This window comes from Strongylocentrotus purpuratus, unplaced genomic scaffold (assembly GCF_000002235.5).
Source record: "Strongylocentrotus purpuratus isolate Spur 01 unplaced genomic scaffold, Spur_5.0 spur5_scaffold_10, whole genome shotgun sequence".
Taxonomy (NCBI): Eukaryota; Metazoa; Echinodermata; class Echinoidea; order Camarodonta; family Strongylocentrotidae; genus Strongylocentrotus; species Strongylocentrotus purpuratus.
Window position 1 is genome coordinate 13,030,018 of NW_022145595.1, and position 20,423 is coordinate 13,050,440.

General features: G+C 36.9%; 1 protein-coding gene across 1 annotated transcript in view; it reads right to left on the bottom strand.

Moving 5' to 3' along the window:
• Positions 1 to 19,649, bottom strand: part of LOC105441791 (bromodomain-containing protein 4-like) — a 30,056-nt gene extending 10,407 nt beyond the window's left edge. The window contains exons 1-4 of the mRNA XM_030979552.1: positions 19,410 to 19,649; positions 5,875 to 7,199; positions 2,668 to 2,761; positions 1,853 to 1,946 (exon numbers count right to left, since the gene is read on the bottom strand). Of these exons, the coding sequence (XP_030835412.1) occupies positions 1,853 to 1,946; positions 2,668 to 2,761; positions 5,875 to 7,103 (1,417 nt within the window). The 5' untranslated portion in view covers positions 7,104 to 7,199; positions 19,410 to 19,649. The remainder of the gene's footprint in view (positions 1 to 1,852; positions 1,947 to 2,667; positions 2,762 to 5,874; positions 7,200 to 19,409) is intronic.
• Positions 19,650 to 20,423: the final 774 nt, after the last annotated feature.

A 20,423-nucleotide genomic window follows, 5' to 3' on the forward strand; every position in this document is an offset into this window, starting at 1 on the left:
CATCTTTTGCTTTAGCTCCTGTAAAAGGGTAAAAAATATTACAAAGAATAATTACACAACAACAAATAGAAAGAAAGAAATGAACAAATGTGTTACTCATTCTTTTAAAAGAAACAATGTGCCTGTGAAAGAATAGTAACTGAATACCGTCTTCATTTTAGATCCAAAATATTAGGTGGTCAGATATACTATTTTTACGCAGTTGAATGACAGATCTAACCGCATTTGCTGACAAATGTTATGAAATAAATTCAATTGAAATATAAAATGGGGCCATCAGTTGCACTGTGTGTGAGCTTTTAAGATCCTTTCCGTTTCAAGCTCCTTTGTTCCTCTCCCTATCTGTACATAAAATCAGTCCGATCAAGTTCTTTACTCCTCTACATGTATGTACATATTATGAAAGTCTAACTGAAAACACATGTACTGAATACTATTTTGGTTTTATCACAATATGCTATCTTTCTATGCCATGTTTCTATGTTTATTACGTGATGTTAAGTTGTATGAAAATGTGAGCAAAGAGAATTTCCATCGGACAGAAAAAAATATTTTAAAAATTGAAATTTTGAGTGACTTCTTTGTTCTCATTTATTGTGGGTTAGGTCAGTCTAATACATTACAGATTACAGGAATTTCAACTGAAATACATTGTACAATGTATGTGTTACATGTAGTGATTTACAACTATATGTACATGTATGTAGAATTCAAACGTTTAGATAAAACATGTACCGGTACATGTGTGAAGTAATTATATTAAATCTTTCATTTTTTTCTTTCTCCTGACCATGTTTACTGTACTTAAAGCCCAAGTCCACTCCAAAAATAACTTACTTTCAATAGAACCAGAAAAATCAGACAAACCAATCAAAAAAAGTTTGAGCAAAATCGGATGACTAATAAGAAAGTTATGAATTTTTAATGACATGAATTTTTTTTTAAATCACTACACAAATTGGCAACTCACTCATGAGTCTGTGACGTATGGTCCTCACTATCCACTAATTATTTTCTTTATATTGATAATATAAATTTCCTATTTTCACCCTAAGAATCTTATTTCTTCACACCAGCATCCAATTTAGATTGTTAGTAATATGTTTTTGTGTGGATGCACAAATAAAGAGTAATTTTTGTCCAGTTAAATCATGAAAAATAGAATTTTGATAAACTATTTATATAAAAATCAATAATTATGAAATATAATATTCGGCAAATAGTATCAATTCTTCAAAATTCATAAAAAAATTTGGGAAATGTCATGCACGCAATAATGATACAAATCATATAACCTGGGCAAAGGCATGGGGAAATCAAGTTGTGGGGGATAAAAAGGGAAATTAATGGGATTAAACTATATAAAGCAATTGATAAGTTGTGAGGACATGACGTCACAAACTGATAATCATCTTGGCAATTTGTGTCGTGATTCTCATTGTTCCATAGTTTTACATACTTTTTCAAAAATTCATAACTTTCTTATTAGCTATCCGATTTTGCTCAAACTTGTTTTGATTGGTTTGTCTGATTTTTCTGCTTTTATTGAAAGTAAGTTATTTTTGAAGTGGACTTGTCCTTTAAATACCCGATGATATTCCAAGATATATCCTTGGCTGGTTTTCAATAAAGAAAGCTTGACGAATATTGTAGTTACATGTACATAAAGATCCAGTGATGCTCGAAACATATCCAAAATAAAGTTTGATGATTGCTTTACTTACCTAAAAACCCAATGATTATTGAAACATATCCCAGATTGAAAATAAATAAATTTAAAACAAAAGAAGTTGAAGAACACTGATCAAAAATATATACAATATGAAATAAAGCTTGATATACAGGTACTTACCAAGTGATCCAATAATGCTCGATACATGGCCAACTTTGGTGAGCTCTACTGACTCCGGGAGAGAAATCTGCAGATATTCTACCTCTGGCAATCCCTGTTATTAATGTAGACAGATATAATGAAGTTCAAAGGTCACCTGTCGTCTTTAAAACAGGAGGTTGGGTATCTTCTTTTTATTTTAATAAGATGCATTATTGAATCTAGCATGTACATTGTACATACAGGTGTACACAAGAACATTCATAAATAACTTTCTAAAGGAATTCATAACGCATTTCCTTCAACAAATAAGCTGAAACAAACAGTACACGTAGATAAAGATATGAAATTAAATTGGCAACATGATGCGAATAAACTTGTTCATGCTTTTGATAACATACAAGAGAATTCCTAGTAAACTGAGTAAACTGTAAGTTTTGTTCCCATTAACACAAATTAACAAATCATACAAAGAGGCTAGTTAAGCAGGGCTCCCACTTAGCCGAGTTGGAGTCTCGAGTTGTGGCGAGCTGGCGCGATCTTATGGCAAGCAGTTTTATCATTAAAACATAATTCTTGATATCACGAAATCGAATTCCTGATATCACGAAATTGAATTCTTGATATCAAAATATACCATTGCTTTACAACGTAAAATTATTTCTTGATATCAAGAATTGATTTCTTGATATCAATTAATAATAAAACGGCTTGCCATAACATCGCGCCATCTCGCCACAACTCGAGGCTCCAACTCGGCTAAGTGGGAGCCCTGCTTTACAGTCCAAGTAAGCCAACATTTACAAGAACCATTAGAACTGAAATCATGAACACACCTTGCTAAATCCTTCTTTTGAATCGACAGAACGTTGTTTTCCTTTCGCAGGCTTTGTCTCCTCCTCCTCTGCTTCATCATCTGATTCATCCGCACTGAAATAAATTCGGAGAAATAATTCTTACAATATGTCCATTTATAATTCATCACGGGGTTAGGGGAAGGGTTACATGTGAGTTTTAGGATACATGTAGGTACATGTAAACTATGTTAATAGGGGCAAGGGTTAGGGTCATACATGTAGGTGTTTGTTCTAAGATTGATGTTGGGAATTCACATAGTGTGGTGTGTTGACCATGGAAAGCAAATGTCGCTGGATCATGTGTCGTACAACTAGTGTACAGTGTAGCTTCTTTTACAAATAAAATACTCTATTGTGCTCTAACAATTATCATATTATTTCATATATTTCAAAACATCTATTCAGAACGCCCACCACCCCACCCCCTCCCTCCACCCCTGCCCACCCCATTTAATAGCTCCTTTGTCAAATTTGCAGCTACTTTATAATTTATATGGACATTTTTGGCCCATGGGTCACACGTATCAAAACCATTCACGGACCACCAGAGATAAAAAAATATATTAATTTGTGGAAATTTCATTTAAGAGCTTGGGTGGATGAATGAAAAATAATAATATGGGAGTACATGTCATGTACAGTATCTGGACTTGACAAACTGACAGGACTATTTTTTTTAAAGTTTGACCATTGTGTTGTGATGGTCTTCTGTCAAAACTTCTCACTAGTCCTGTCTGACAAGATAAATATGTTTGACCCGCTATCTGTCAAACTGACAAAAATATAAGAGTTCCCAGAAATCATTATGGCTGCTTAAAAAAAGACAGAAATAGCATCACTGAAAAAAGATTTGTTAAATGACAGGATTGGGATGATGTACATGTACAATGTAGTTCATTGAACCACAGTGTTGTCAAACAGACCATTTCCCTGTTATGGGGCACGCAGTATAACTTGTTGACCTGTTAGGCAACAAATACAAATTATTTTGTGGTTATATCAGCCTGCCAAGAATAAATTAATTTGACCGTGTTTGTGTCACGCTATAGGAATATCTTGCCTTTGACTAGGGTTGTGTCACGCGGACAAAAATAAAAAAAGCCCCTTCCTTTAAAGGAAACCAAAACCTTCATACTAAGTTACTTTTATGTAAAGTTTAAAAGATTTGAATAAAATCAGTGAAAATTTGAACAAAATCGGGCAAGGAATAAAGAAGTAAGAGCTTTTTGAAATGACTAGTCACTAGAGGGCGGTATTCAATTTGATGACATCATCTGTGAACAACTCTCCATGCCTTTTGTACATAAAATTTCACAATTTTTTTGTTTTCTTCGTATTTATTTGTGTTCTTGATCCGACTTCATAACATGTGAAGTAGAATATCATTTTGCATTCTATATCTTGCTTTCGGGGGAGTACATTATCTCAATCACAAGAAAGAAGGAAAAACGTGAAATTTGATGTACAAAAGGCATGGAGAGTTGTCCACAGATGATGTCATCAAATTGAATACCGCCCTCTAGTGACTAGTCATTTCAAAAAGCTCTTAGGCGTTGTGGCGTGCGCCTGTAATCCAGCTAAAAAGTGGAAGTTACAAACTGATTCAGCCGAGGACGCAGGTTCGAAACTGAGTCACGTCTTTCGGATGGTGACGTTTAAAGGTCGGTCCCAGACGTAAATAATCATATCTGATTGATACACGTCTGTAAAAACCCAATACACACACACACACACTCTTACTTCCTTAGTCCTTGCCCGATTTTGTTCAAATTTTCACTGATATTTTTCAAATATCTTAAACTTTACAATAAAAGTAACTTAGTATAAAGGTTTTGGTTTTCTTTAATAGACCTTTGATACGGCTCTAAACAATGTTAAGTTCACATACGTGCAATGAAAAATTTGATGTGTCAGCATTACAGTTACCGGTAGTGGGTAATGCCTAAAATCCTTTCAAACAAGTCTTAAATGAGTTGTTTATGTTTGTTAGTTCTAAAAACAAAACATTCACAAAAAGGATTTTCTTTAAAATCATTTGATTATGACAAAAGAATCACAAAGATCTAACAGAAAAGGATGGAGTTGAGCCAACATTGTTTGCAAAGGACCTACCGCTGGTACTGGCAGAGAGCCATAACTTCTCATCACCTCAAATACTTTCGCTTCAATATTTCGTTTCCTTCCTCTCGTTGGTGTCACCTAGCAACCAAGTTTTGACGGAGAATGAGAATTTATCTGACAGGAAATTTATAAAGCCCCAAAGAATTGGAAGAGAACAACAGTATTCATATTTTAGGGGGCTGATAACTTTAACAGAGCGGTTGCAAATTTGGAAAGGGATTCTACTCATGTACTGTATGTATCTTGTTTGGAAGCCATACTCTTAAGTTCTTGAGAAAGCAAACACATTCTCCACCTGCAATTTCCCAATTATGCTCAGTATGAACACGGTGACAGCTTGGCAATACTAAGGTAAACCTCAGGTAAACCCCTGGACCTTTCAATTCATGGAATGCAAGCCAATATAGTGTGAATGTTTTGTAAACTTTTGTTTATAACAATGACAACGCTCTTGAACACAAACTCACACAAGGTCAAAGATATCATGGTTGGAATTTGGGTAGCACGTGTACAGGTACATACATGTAGATGTACAGTGTACAGCACTGTTTGTGTTTTGAATTTCTAATTCATTTGCACTGAAACAGAATAAATTATAATCTTTAGGGGAAAAAAACATTGAGAGAGCTACTTGTAGATTTCAAAACTACACCAGGGGCCAGTTTCACAAAGACTAAGATCAAGATGGACTTAACTATGGAAGGCTGTTAATGCCACTGTTTTCTCTCACCAATTAATGGCATTCGTCTTTCAAGGGACATACAAATCATGGTCTAAAGATCACAATAGTGAGAGGAACTAGTGGCATGAACTGCCTGCCTTAATTCAAGTCCAACCTAAAGTCGATCTTAGTCTATGTGAAACACTCCCCTGTACATGCAATTTACATTTTAAATTCCAATAAATCCCAACCTGATTGAAGTGATGGGAATGCTACTTTTCATCTTAAAATTCCTTACCATGCTGGACAAGCCACAGATGAACCTTCAGGTAAAAAAGGGGAGTTTTGTTACATTAAAGTTAAAATTTGAATAGATGAATAAAAACCGGTCCACTTTTATTTACCTCGATAATTCGGATTCCGAGCTCTCGGACTCAGAGCTAGAATCGCTGGAGTCGTCACTGGAATCTTCGCTAGAGTCGTCGCTTGAGACACAGTCACTCAAAAGATCATCTACACAGGCCATCTTCAATGCCTCACGCTCTATTAGTTTCTCAGAGTCCGGCTGGGCCGCGTTGAACAGCACCTTGGCACTGTGGAGATCCTCGAAGATCATCTCCTTCTCTTCCTCTTCCTCACTCTCGCTCTCTGAATCACTCTCACTGCTGGAGTCCGAGGCCTGGGCCAGGTCCCTGGCTCGCGAGTAGATGCGACGTTTGGAAACACGCGCAAGCTTGGCTTCCAGACCCGACTTCTCGATCTCAGCCATCGAGTCACTGGCGCTGCCGTCTTCGATGTCCACCGAAACCTTTCTCAGTGGATCTTCACATTCACTGACACAGACCCCCTCTGGTCTCGACTCGGTCTCAACTTCCCTTGAACTTGTGAAATCCTTCCTCTCATGTTCCTTGTTTTGATCCGTTTTGAGTTCTCCACAATCTGTCCCAGGTTCACTTTTCACTTTAATTTCAGCTGCACTTAAAACTTCAGATTCCTGTTTCGAATTAGAACAGTTATTGTCATGTTTCTCGTCCGTTGACTGCATGCTACAACTCAACCCTTCTGTTTCTGATTCAGAGTCGGAGCTGTAGCCTGTATGGAAAGCCTTACTGCTCTTCCTGGCTACACAGCTGGACCTAGTTCCGGAGTCCCGTGCCCCAATGTTACAATTGGCATCCTCGTACCTTCCGCTGCTCGTCTTCCCAACAGCTCCTCCATTTTCTAGAATCACCGCGGACTGTGACAGCAGACTTGTTCTCATGGCATAATAGCCACTTACGTCGTCCGAGAGTTTATTTTCAATGACTGGTGAGGTCGCATCACCTGTTATTCTCTCCAAATCGTACTTTCCGTCTCTCTGGTTGTCCAACGGCAACGTCAGGTTATCGAGACCTTCCTGTTGCCTCTCCTTCGACGCCGACGAGAATCTGCTTCTTTCGCTCTGGAGGAACCCCTCCTTTGGATCCTTCTCGGAATCCTCAGTGTCCATCTCTTCGGAACCCCCTGAGGCAATGTCTGACCCAAAGGATCCAATGGACATGCTGTCGCTTCGGGTCATACACACTGCTACTTTCTGCTTGAGGATAGTCCCTCCTACGGTCACTCCCTCCAGATCCATGGCAACGTCCTCCATCTTGGATTGGGATTATAGTGATGCTGGTTGCTACGTTACTGGTATTTAAGGTTCCATTATGTGAAAGGGTGTAACATCCAGTCAGTCAGTCGAGATCTGCAAGAGCAATGAAATACAGAGAAATGATAAAGTTGCCAAGGAAACAAAGAACAATTCCTTCCGTTGTTTAATCTGGAATCTTACAATTTGCATGCTTCAAGAAGATATTAGATTGTTCTGTAGCTCACAGCCTAAAATCTTGGTCGGGGCCCCATTACCATACCTGCCAACATTTGAAAATGAGAATTAAGAATTTTTAGCGCGGTATGTCTTTGAAAATAAGAAATCTGTACCCTTTTAGCGTTCGCACACGCAGCGGCAGTGTAACTGGCAGTACGCGGTAAATCTGTGCAAAAAAGCGAATACAAATTCGCTGCTCAATCATGCAGCCCTTCAACGCAAGCAATACGTGAACTTTCACATCGTGGCATATGATAAAACAAGCTTAATTTGGCTTAAGCAACACACACACACACACACAAAAAAACATTGAAATTTTGAAAAAACAGAATATTCCGGATTTTGGGGTCCTAAAAATCCAGAAAAACAGAATGTTCCGGATTATTTGGAAGGGTTGGCAGGTAGGCATTACCATTACACAATGATTAGCACTTCATTGTACAATTGATTTTGAGTGCATACTGTAGTAATCAATGCAATCAATCTCATCAATTGCTAAGCTCTGTGTTATGGGGCCCTGGTCTGCCTACATTCCTCTAAAAATACTTGCCATGTTCTTGACCAGTCTGGTAATTCTTATAGAATGCAGTTAATTCTATCATCAAATTTACATGCTGTACATCGGTTCTTTGTATTGCTATATTGCATCACAATGATCAACCCACCCCCCCCCCAACAAAAAAACAAACAAAAAAATTATATTTAAAAAAATAAATAATAAAAAATGATGCAAGCTTGAAAGCTGGTCGAGTCACCACATTTTCTCTCATTCCATAAGTTGACTTTAGAAGCCCTAAAACCTGGTGTCAAGATATCGATTGTGTCCTAAAAAGTGATATGGTTTGTACATGGGGACAATGAACAGCGAGAAGTCAAAAGAGGTTTGCCATAATGCTTGAATTAGTCCATTTCCTTTTCACATATAACAATGTCACGTCTTATTAAAGTGTCAACTACAGTACCTGGGGCACACAATCTCAAGATTCTTTTTCAACTATTTCATATCGTTCCTCTCACTCTCTTTCCAAAAACAGTCTATGCAGTTAAAGCGGATACATGTACATTGCTACAGGTATGATGACGTTTTCCCTTGAGATTGACATCCTATGCTGTGAACCAATTGAATACTGGAACTCAGGGGTGATAGTTAGCATTAAAAAAAAAATAGATTTTTTGTTTTCCCTCAATTACGCCCCCTTGAGTAAAAAAAAAAAAGGATTCAAGGGGGAAAAATGGCATCTAATAACATTCCCCCCTTTCAAGTAAGAAAATTTGGACAAAATTGGGGGACAAAATTGGGGGGAAAATAGGGCAAAATAGGGAAGAATAGAGAAAATCAGGATAAAATAGGGAAGAAAAAAAAAAAAGGTAAAACAAATAAATTAATTAAAACAAATCAGGATTTATATATTTTTTTTTTTTTTTTTAAATCGGGAAGTAAAAAAAAATCGGGAAAAAAATCGGGAAACTGATTTAAATCAGGTTTTTATCAGGCCTGGGAACTGGATGACTGTTGTATCAAAGCCTACAGGAATTCAAGAATACAGTAGTCAGTGGGTGAAAAGGGACAACATGATTCTTCTTCATTGAATTATATTTGATTCTTTTATATAAAATAAAAGACAGGCATTAACATGAATAGCTTGAGAATCGTCAATCGCGGTAAATTCTCACTTTATTATCAACATTTCATAAAACTTATGTGTCGTGGACTCACAGACATCATCAACCAATTTTAATAATTATTACATTAACAATTTAAACCATAAAGTGCTCTTTCTTTTTTTCTTTTCTTTATTTGAAATGTAATTATTTCTTCTTGGTATTAATACAAAACATGATTAGCAGCAATTGGCTGAATTGTTCACATTTTACGAGCAAATTGTTAAAAAAAAAAAAAAAATCCAATATTTCAAACGGTAAAATCATACAAACACCAGATGATAACCAGGGTACATATACATATCCACTGTGGTTTCAAAATATACCAAAACCAAAAATAGCATAGACATCATAAGTCATAAACATAATTCATATTTCAATGGAGAGAAGTAATTGCATTGATGATTGATAAACTTTGTCCATGTTTCTTTTTATAGGAAGTGTAACTCTGTTTTTAGACTGGACCCACTGAAGGAACTGTTCAGGGCACACCCGCAGGTGTGACCCCATACTGATAATAGAGGCACATACGATGCAGTCATTGCATTAAAATGATCATTACAGTACAGGGGCCCTTGAACCTTCATACAGTGCATGTAGGCCTGAAACAGGGATTCACACTTTCTTCACAGTGCAAGACCTTTCACATTTAGATGGCGATGCTCTTATAATGGGACCCTCAAGCGACATACATGAACAATGTATGGAAAAAGGAAACTCATTCTCCCCTCAGACAACAAAATGAGGTACATACTGCACATGAAAGAGAGAGAGAAAGAGAGAGAGAGATCTACAAAAACAAGATGAATAGGATGAAGCTAGAGATAAAAGGAGAGAGAAATAAAGAGAAATAGAGAGATAGAGAGAGAGAGAGAGAGAGAGAAAGAAAGAAAAAAAGAGGGAGAGAGAGAGTAAGAGTTAGAAAAAAGAGAAGGAAAATGTAAGAGAAAATAGAAGGAAAAAAGAGAAAGGAAGATAAGATAGAAATAGGCACAGAACAAGAATGTAGGAGAGCTTAATTGGAAGCAAAATACAAAAATGAGAGACAATTCTAAAATCCCACTTTGGGGAAAGAATACAAGTTTTTTTACCAGAGTGCACTTCATCATGTTTTGAGGGATCCCTCTCTTCAGGACTGCTACCAAAGTGAAGAACTTTGTCGGCAGGCACTCGCTCTAATGAAATCTTGGTGATCGAATTCCAAGAATCATTTATTTGACACAGGCATACATTGATGAGTATTGCTTGTCTGAGTATTTATTATTCAGGTCGGCATGCCTTTCTCACAAGTATGTGCGTAAAGGTCAAGAGATACATCACAACTGAGCAATGTTAAAGGTATGACATACATGTAAACCTTTTCCTGCCATATTCAATTTTATGGATGTTTCTTCTTTACTAGGGACCTAGTGGCAAGGTACACTGTATCCATTAACCTCAAACTACAGTACATTTACAAACTTGGAATCAAGCCTGCAAACATTATTTGTGGTTGATATGTAAGGCAAGCCATTATTTTTGGTGGTCAAGAACAACCTTAATAAAGAGTATGCATAACATTGAAAACAGTACCGGTATGTTAGTTATCAGGTGTATTCAGAAGAGTAATAATTACTTTAAATATTACCCTTGATCAAACATTTTTTTGTCGATTTCATTTAAACTTTCACCAGTCTGCTTCTCTGATTTTTCTGTATTCCTCTAGAGTAGTTTGCTATCAAGGTTGGATTTCTTTTAAAACAAAGATCAGAAAGGGCATCACTAAAATCTGAGTTTTTACTGGTTACATACATACGGGACAAAATACATGTCGCCTGGAGTCCTGGAATAGCCTCAGTATACATTTGGACATGTAACGCTGGGTATTGAGAATCCTTGAGAAAGAGAGAAATAGTTCACACTTTACTTGGAGACAGACAGACAGACAGAAGTCAATTCAGGTATTTAAACAAGAGGAAACAGAGTTCATTAAATAAATCTCTCTAGTGTCAAATTGATTATCCTGTCTTCCTCTGCGAGCTGTCCAATTGATCCTCTCTTCCTAATACAGTCTGCTTCCAGATGATTTATCGCGATGTTTGTTTGCGCGAGATTATTAATTGACTTTATGATGATCCAGTGTTTGTTTTTTAATGCTAATTCAATTCACATGATGAATTTTGACAAGCGTTTGCAATTTAAATGGGAAATTTCAATCAATCAACGACCTCACACTTCACATCTGATTAACATCTAATGAAATAACGTACTGTACTGGTGTCAATAGCCATGGGAATGCAAAGCATCTAATGCAGACAACCAAATTAGGGAGGAAACTATTGCAGATTTTGTGGTTTGAAATGTAGGCTAGACAGATACACATTTACCATTCTGGAGAATTAATCAAATAAAAGGTGGGGGGAGGCAAAAAGAAAGTCTAACACCTGGCTACTTTGCCATTAGTTCTGACAGTTTTTTATCACGTTATACTTTCTCATTTAATCTTAATTTTGTTTGTTGTTTTCTGATTTCAATTAAGTATTGTATTTGAATCGTTATGTATTGCCATACTTTCTTAACTGCTGTAATCTGTAGCAATTTCAAATATTAAAGCCAACTGACTGTGATCCAATTTCGGAAGAATTTGTAACAGCATTTAATATGAACATTCAAAATTTAAAAATCTTCATGATCGAGGATAGAAAAGTCATACTTCAAGCTTCAAGCTTCCTTGGAGAAGGAAAAGCCATATCAAATGTCAGACCAGCGGACTAGTAAAGTGATTGTCTGTGATTTTAAAGCCGATTTGGCTTTTGTTCTGACTAGAACTAAGAAGGTATGACATGCACAAACTTTCTAGTTGACATTGATCTTAGCATTGACATTCAGAATCTTAATCGAGAAGATGTTTGTTTAATAATGTTTAGATTTTCCATATCTACTATAATTGACAGGGATGCCAGTTAGAATCGGTCAGAGGGCCTGAAAATCACCCAGAATGAGCTATTTTGTAAAAAAAAACGCCTAAACTATGGCCTGAAAATAAATCGCCAGGGCATGAATTCAGGCTTTTGCCTGAAAACTGGCATCCCTGAATTGACAGTTCTTCGAAAAGTTAGATCGCAGAAGGATCCCGTAATGTACAGTAAGCGCTGGGCATAAGCAGTCTGGGAGGGGTCTAGAGATGATTATTAATACATGAACATTTAGTTCGATGACTTTGGACATGAGGACTTAACCAGAAGGGCATCTTGGACAGGAAGTTTAGGATTAGATTATTACGCATCTAGCTTATAAAATAGTGACTACATTTAGCATCCTACGCACTTGCTTTAAAATTAAATGTCCTTGGATGTTTCGACTGAGCCTACATGTACATGTACACAGGTTCCAGCCCAAGATAATTTGCCCCACTCATAGAAAATGGTTTGACAAAATGATATTCTGATTTTGTGAAGTGCTGTACATTTAATTCATTTAATTTTTGGGGGGATGCTTAAAGCAGGAATAGTGGGTACAATTTTACCCTCTCCACACTTGGCAAAACAAAATTTGAATTCACAGCCAAGGGAACCCACCTGTCCACTTCTGTGCAAGCACATTGGTAGATCATGCACATTCATTAAACTTTAATACTGGTAGGGCCCGCATGTACCAGAATATTCAGTTGCAGCTCTGCATTTCTTCTTTGGAGGAAGGGGGGATGATATTGACAAGAACTCTCCACAATCGGCCGTTTCAAAGTGCAAATTCCCAGGTAGCCTTGTATTATTTACAAGGATTAGAAGATGAATCAGGGAAAACACTTCTAGAACTGGTCAGAAAAGGTCAAGAGCTGCCCTACTTTCATCCAACTCAATAGGCCTGTCTTCATCAGCTCAAGATTGCCAAATAGCCCGCTATTCCTGATTTGGGAAATAATCCTGAAGTTACAAATCACGTCTTCATCAGCTAGAGACTTGAAACTCGAGCTCAAGAAGTTGGCTCAAGAAGTTGGCTCAAGATATTTTGCTCAGCGTTCGTGCATACATGTAGTGCGAATCTTCGGGCTGGTTAAGACGCACCAGACAAGTAGCGGAATATTTTGCAAACTAGCCCAAGATATCTTGGGTTGATTATCTCAACCAAATATCCTGCTAATTGCAACTTCAGGCTGATGAAGAAGCAAATTAACTTGATAATTGGCGATCGGGATAGTTCAAATAGCAGGATATATGGCTTTCTTGAGCTGATGAAAACAGGCCTAATTTGAATTTCAAACGCGCTCAATTTGCTCTGCACTCTTCTTCGATTGAGAATACCACTTCAACCTGTGCAGTGTGCACTTGGAGTCCGTGCAAGGTCTCATGAATTTCTGAGAATTCTTCCGATAGATTGACGAGAAATGATCATGCATTATCTACAGGCTCACAATACTTCTCTACGTTGTGCTCGATGTTTGTACCAATGATGTGATGCAGAAAGAAAAAAAATCAAAATATATAACGGGGCAAGTTTTCTAAGGCTTTTCAATACATGTACCGTGAAAGTAGCTGGTATTTCTTACATGTACAGGTAGTTATAAAAAACCTTAAACACATCTAAAATGACCAAATGAAAACTCTGGCCTACACTTGTGTTGTTAGGCAGGAAATTATGAAAATAAGCATCTGATATTGTTTTTCCCTCTCGTCTATGATAATTAATACTATTTAAATACTCTTTCAAACTATTTTCTCTTCCTTAAAATGCAAATTTCTCTGAATAATGCTGTTTTGTTTTTCATCAAGAATTCAACAAGAATGCCTAGCAAACTTATAATAGCAACTTCCCGCAAAACACTGGAATATAAGAAAAACTGATTGTTTTGCTTGCAGAGTAAACAAGCCAGCGAGAAGATAAAAACTGCCATAAAAAAAGTTGATAGTGATACTGATGATTTCAAATCATCCTTTAAAGATAAAGACCAGTTATGGTCATGCGATTGCATTGTGAAAAAAACGTTGTGGAATCGATCAGAAAAGGTTGATCATCTAGAAATATAAGTATTGGTGTGTACTGCAAGGTTCTGGAATCATCCAAAATGATAAGAAATTTGGCCCAGTCTTCGTAAAGTTACAAGCACTGTACACAGAAAGATGTACATGTATGGGACTAGGCACACATGCGCGACACGTGCGTTTATCTCTCACACACCAATAGATAAACTAATTTACCAAATGTATCAATTAATAGGCGGTTTCCCGGCAAAATTTGTATCATCATGTATTAATTAGCCAAAACATATTCTTTCACATGATTGGTAATAAGAGCTTCCATTTCATTTTTTTAAATTGGGGCGTTTCCAATACTGGTCTTTACCTTTAAACGTTGACATCTGGGTTTATGTTCTCTAATTTAAAAAAAAAATCCATCTGAACTTGATGTACCAAGGTGTTTGATGACTGTAATAATTCTTAATTGTCCCATATCTAACACATCTGGATATCTCTTCACACGGCTGATTACACTTTAAACTCTTATCAGCCAGCTATCATTACCAGGTCATGATACTACATGTAGACTGCAACAAATTAGAACCGAGATATCTCTAGTCTGTGCACCTGTTCACACCAATTCACAAGCAAATGTTCAGAGTTATTTGTGAGCAGTCAGGTAATTTGTCTATTTCCTTCTTATTATCGATATTCTCTTTCTTGGCTTCTCTGCTATTTTCTTCTGTAATGATGATACCTTCTTGGCTTACATGTACGTTCTCATTCTGAAGCATATTTTTCTTTTATCTTCTTCTCCTTCCATTTTGTTGTCTTTTCATTTAATTTTCTTCCTTTTTCCTTCTTTGTTCCTTCTGATTTCCTTCTGTTTTTTCTGTGTCATTCTCTCATTTTTTTTACTCTTCTTTTTTACCATCTTCCTAATTTGCAATCTCCTATTAAAGCTTCTTTTGATCTATACAATTCTCCATCTTCTGCTTTTCCTCTTTTTATTCCTTCTTCTATTTCTTAAACAAATGAAACATATGCAACATACACGTAATACTTGAAGTCGCAAAAAACAAATTTGAAAGTCAATTTGTCTTCAAAGCACATCGATAGAAGCCACAGGGTACATGTACATTGTAGCAGGGGTGATAGTGAGCACTAAAAAAAAAATAGGTTTTTCGTTTTCCCCTTAACCACGCCCCCCTTGAGTAAAAAAAAAAAGAGGATTTGCGGGGGAAAATGCATCTAACAACATTCCCCCTTTCGAGTAAGAAAATTGGGACAAAATTGGGGGAAAAATAGGGCAAAATAGGGCAAAATAGGGAAGAATTGAGAAAATAAGAGGGAAATCGGGAAAATCAGGATAAAATAGGGAAGAAGAAAAAAAATTGGTAAAAAAAAAAAAAATTGGGAATTTTTTTTAAAAAATCAGAAAACCGATTTAAATCAGGTTTTTATCAGGCCTGAGTAGGTCTAAAGAAAGATAACCTTGTGAGATTATGTAAGACAAACCTTGCGGTTTCATCTTCACGTTCAAATCCTAATGAAACATGATGAAACAATCAAGAACAGTCAAAAACTCAAAGGAACAAAATACACCATTGTAGAAGTCCTGACATCAACAAATCAAACACTACTCAACGAAACAAGAACAAACTCTAAAGTCAACTCTGCTTTGAGCCAGGATGGAAGAATAACCACACTGCCAAAACAACAAAAAGAACAGAAAGATGGTAACCCAAACGGCATTGCAATTAGTCTTGCCTAAACAGCCCTAAAGAAAAGCCATACTCTTCTAGTCTTCTGTATGAAGAGAGAGAAATCATTTTCTGCCTATCTCTTTGTCTTACTTACCGGTACATGGACAGTAGCTGACACAGGTGTGGTAAGTACTCTACAGGAAGTACTTTGTGACGTTTCTTAAATGTATTGAGTGACATGTACATATAGTTCAGAGCTTAATAAAGAGTTGTCGGTCAATTCATCATCAGCCATTTATAAAGAGTTTTTTAAAGGAACTTTAGTACTTTTATTGTACTATTTGTCATTTTGTAATCATTTACTGTACATGCTTGTACAGTAAATATGTGCATGTACAATTAAACTGTATGGTCTATAATTGTTTTTTTGAATATTGTTGATCTTGTGCTATGATTACTTACTTTAATATACACGTACATGTAGGTCAGTGAAAACAGAATTCCTGTGATTCTCATGTAGGCAATTCAATGACAATTAGCTTAATATCAACATTGTTCTTGAAGTATAAACTTCACAATTTTCCCCCTACAGTGTAATTATTTCAAATTTGTGTGGTTTGCCATTTGGAAGGAAAATTAAAAAAATTATGACTATTTTCTGAAGGATGACTCAAGATAGAAAGTAAGATGACAAGGGCCCCTCACGAAGGAAGAGAGTAAAAGAAAAGGATTTTAGGATCAAAGATGCATCAAGAGATATGCCTTGGGTGCAATTCTTGTCAGGAAAGAGGGACAAAGCGAGGGGAAATACTTCATTTTCGTAAATAAATGAGGGAAACGCCAAAAGAAATCTCTAGTGAAAGAACCGACGCTCAGTTTGACGATTCACTTCCTCATCCATGTAAACTACATGTAGTACTCCAGAAACCTTGCTGAGGTAGAACTACATGTACACGTAGTAATAATAACGATAATCTTCATAATCTTAATGTAAACATGTACACTGTACATGAACATCAATATCTTTCTATTCTCTCACATTTAGACACTGATGTGTTCTATGGAGTTGACATTTAAATTGTAAATAGAAGAAAAAAGCATAGCCTCGGTAAATCTCGCACAATTTCGCTTCAAATGAATCTTATTTATACATGTAGAAAGGACTCTTTTATTTCTTCAGGGATGGGGAAAGGAATCCATCTCATGGTCAACTTAAAGGGAGTGTAGCCTGACAAGACTGTGTCTTTCTCGTGGCCCGACTCTGGGCCAATTGGGTATACATGTAATTATACGACAATGGAAGATGCGACTGTAGCAATCACGTGCGTGCAACATACGCAAAACGGAAGCGTGAGTAGAACTTCGGTCTGTTTCGCGAACGCTGACCATGAAGAGATTAAGCAGCTGACGTCCGACTACCGTTAATCAAGTCCTTTCGTTTACGTGCAGTTGACCAAAAGAAGTAGTGAACATTTTTTGTTTTTTGCACCCCCCCCCCCCCCCCCCCCCCCCCCCCCTGGATCCGCCACTGGTCCTATCTGTTACATTTAAACATTAGCAGTGTCCTAATATTCAAATTATGCAAGGAAACCCGTTTACTTGCTAGACTTCACTGTCAGACACTATTGTCAGTATTGAGTGACTGACTGGCTTTTGCTTCTTCTTTGGTAATAACATAATATAAAATGAGCTGTAAAGGATTTGTCTACATCAATAACCCACTTCTTGTTATGGCCAAAACTAAACTGATTGAATCTTTGCGCAGCATAAAACGTACGACCATGCGGTACAATGGTCTGAAAATCAAGACTATTACTTATTGGATCTATAGCTCCTAAGTCGATTTGACAACTACATGTAATAGTCGTTATTTTCCCACTTACATGTAAAGACATTTTCAAGCCCCATTTTGTTAAGGGGAGTTCTAAATTGGTATTATCTTTCAAATGCCATTGGAATTTAACCTTTTCATTTTTTTGGCCTGCAAAAGGGACATAGTACCTTTAATGTGTGTACTTTTTGTTGATAATTTGATATGCATTGTATCACTTACATGTACATGTAGTTTGGGTACTTTAAAGGTACTATGTCCCATTTGCAGGCCCAAAAAATGAGAAAATTAAATTCCAACTGCATTTGAAAGATAATACTAATTTAGAACTTCCCTAAAAAAAGGTGGGGCTTGAAAATGTCTTCAAATGGGAAAATAACGACTATTAGTTGTCAAATCAACTTTAGGGCTATAGAGCCCAAAAGTAATAGTCTTGATTTTCAGACAATTGTACCGAATGGCCATACGTTTTATGCTGCGCAAAGATTCAATCAGTTTAATCTTGGCCATCACAAGAAGTGGGTTATTGATGTAGACAAATGCTCATGTACCCTTTACAACTCTTTTCATGTATGTTATTACCAAAGAAGAAAAAAAGCCAGTCAGTCACTCAATAGTGTCTGACGGTGAAGTCTAGCAAGTAAACGGGTTTCCTTGCATAATTTGAATATTAGGACACTGTTAACATTTAGATTTCACAGATAGGACAAACATGACATATTCATAATTCCTGCAAAGTTCTACAGCATTTGAGGTTGGCTGCAACAGGGACATAGTACCTTTAAAGAGAAAATAACATTTTAAAGAATTTTTTTTTTTTTTTTGTTTTTTTTTGGGGGGGGGGGGGGGGGGGGGGGAGTAGGACTGTGGCTCACTTCACTGGCTCACAAAATTTAGAAATGGAATACATGTACATGTAGTTTCAGGACTCTCAGACAATGAGAAGCATGAATATCCCTGTCGGGCTGTATGACGACAGACCAAACTACATTTACATGTAATATCCCAAGATGACAATGTTAGAAAATAACAAAGTAATGAGAGAAGAAAAACATAAAGAATTAAATTTTTTAGTCTTGACCTACATGTACATGTAGTTTCAAGCAATACATTTTAGAACAATTGCAGTTTCAGTGAAAATGACCAACAAAGATTTCATATCCACAAAAATTTGTTAAATCATTTTGCTGAAAACACAAAATTGATCGATGCACAATTCAGAATCCTTTGAAGGCATTTGATCTAGAAAATAGACAAAATGCAGGAGTAGTTACAATTAAATCATCAGAGCTCAAGCCAAGGCTCAAGTCAATATTGGCTTGAACAACTAGATCCTATTAATGAATAACGCAAGAAAGAAAAAAAACATCGGCCTACACGCAAACAAAAAATATTAAAACTTGAATTTGAAGTTACATTCATTCATCATTGGTCTACTATTTTATGGTGTAGCAAAATACGAGAGATCTAGTCTGTAACCAGTACTTAGTTAGGCCTAGATCTAGATAATATTGGATGGCTTTGAGTGTGATACAAAAATATATTGTCATAGCAAGAGCAATGTATTTTTGACATGAACTTGTAATCACGCACAAACAAATCAGCCATTCGTGTACAAAAAAAATTGTATTAACAAAATTATTATATTTCTTATTACGTTTATTAGTTGCATTACTGTTAAATACATGTAGAGGTCTAGGTTATCCAGCAATTAGATCTCGCTAAAATTATCTAGGTCGAGATGTAGAATTAAAACCTCATGACTATAACCCCATGTTCATTACAAACTTTCATTCACCAGTCACTCACATTCACTCTATTCTGCCTTCATTTTGTTGACATTGTTTGATGAATTAAGAATGAAGATGATGGTCTGCAAACATTTCTAACACGTCTAATGTCACATTCTAAAACCTAAATTTCAAATAAAACATCAGGTTTTGTTCGTACTTACTTGTAGTTCCTTTGTCAATTGAAGGTGTCTTTGCGAGTTAGCCGGACGCGAAATAGTACCACGAATGTATAATTTCCACGCCCAGAGTTCCGGCGAGTGATAACTTGAGTGTACCGCTCCTACTTACAACTCGCTTTTCCAATGGGCATGCGGTGCACAGTACCACCGCGTAAAGCAACTCGATGCAAAACGCATGTAGTAAAGACGCACGTGCGATGTTATGTTGTGCAAGCAAAAGCTGAGGTTAGCAGCTACTTTGTCCTGAATAAATTTATTTAGTCTGATATGAAGACTTATCCTAACACAGCAATGTAATTTTCCCCTAATTTGTTGTTATCGTTGCTTAGCTTACTGAGCAATATTACTGTTGTCCTAATAATTTACAAAATTGCTTCCATTAAATGGCAATTTAAAAGCTTTATCTATGTCTTGAAAGAGACGTATGTAACGGTGGGTACAACTGCAGTGGCGTAATGAGCTAAAACGTTTTGGGGAGGGGGCAGAAAAAAACATCTGCATCACCACCACTCTTACATGTAACATGCAGTCCCCGACGAACGTTTTTCAAAGTGGGGGGGGGGGGGGGGGGGCTTGAGTATTCATGATCAGGTAGAGCAAAGCGAACGAAGGAAGTGGATCGTAAATTTGCATGCCGGGTCCAGGGGCGAAGCGGTTATGTGGCACTGATGAGCATATTTTGGGCTTAATTGTGACACTGGCAGGTCACTAATTGTAGTGAGGTCCAGGGGCGGGCCCCCAGAAGCTCATAGGTTTGTGGCATTAATTACGATTATATGAGCCAATATTTTGCTCAGTGGGGGGGGGGGGGGTAGTGAGCACTATTTTTTTTTTCTTTTTTCTTTTTTGCTCCCAAAAATTTGAAAATTCGCTCAGTGGGGGGAGGGGGGGTAGTGAGCACTATTTATTTATTTATTTTTTTTTTTTTTGGGGGGGGGGGTCCTCTAAAATTAGAAAAATTGCACCCCCCCCCCTTGAGCGCAGAGGGGGGGGGGC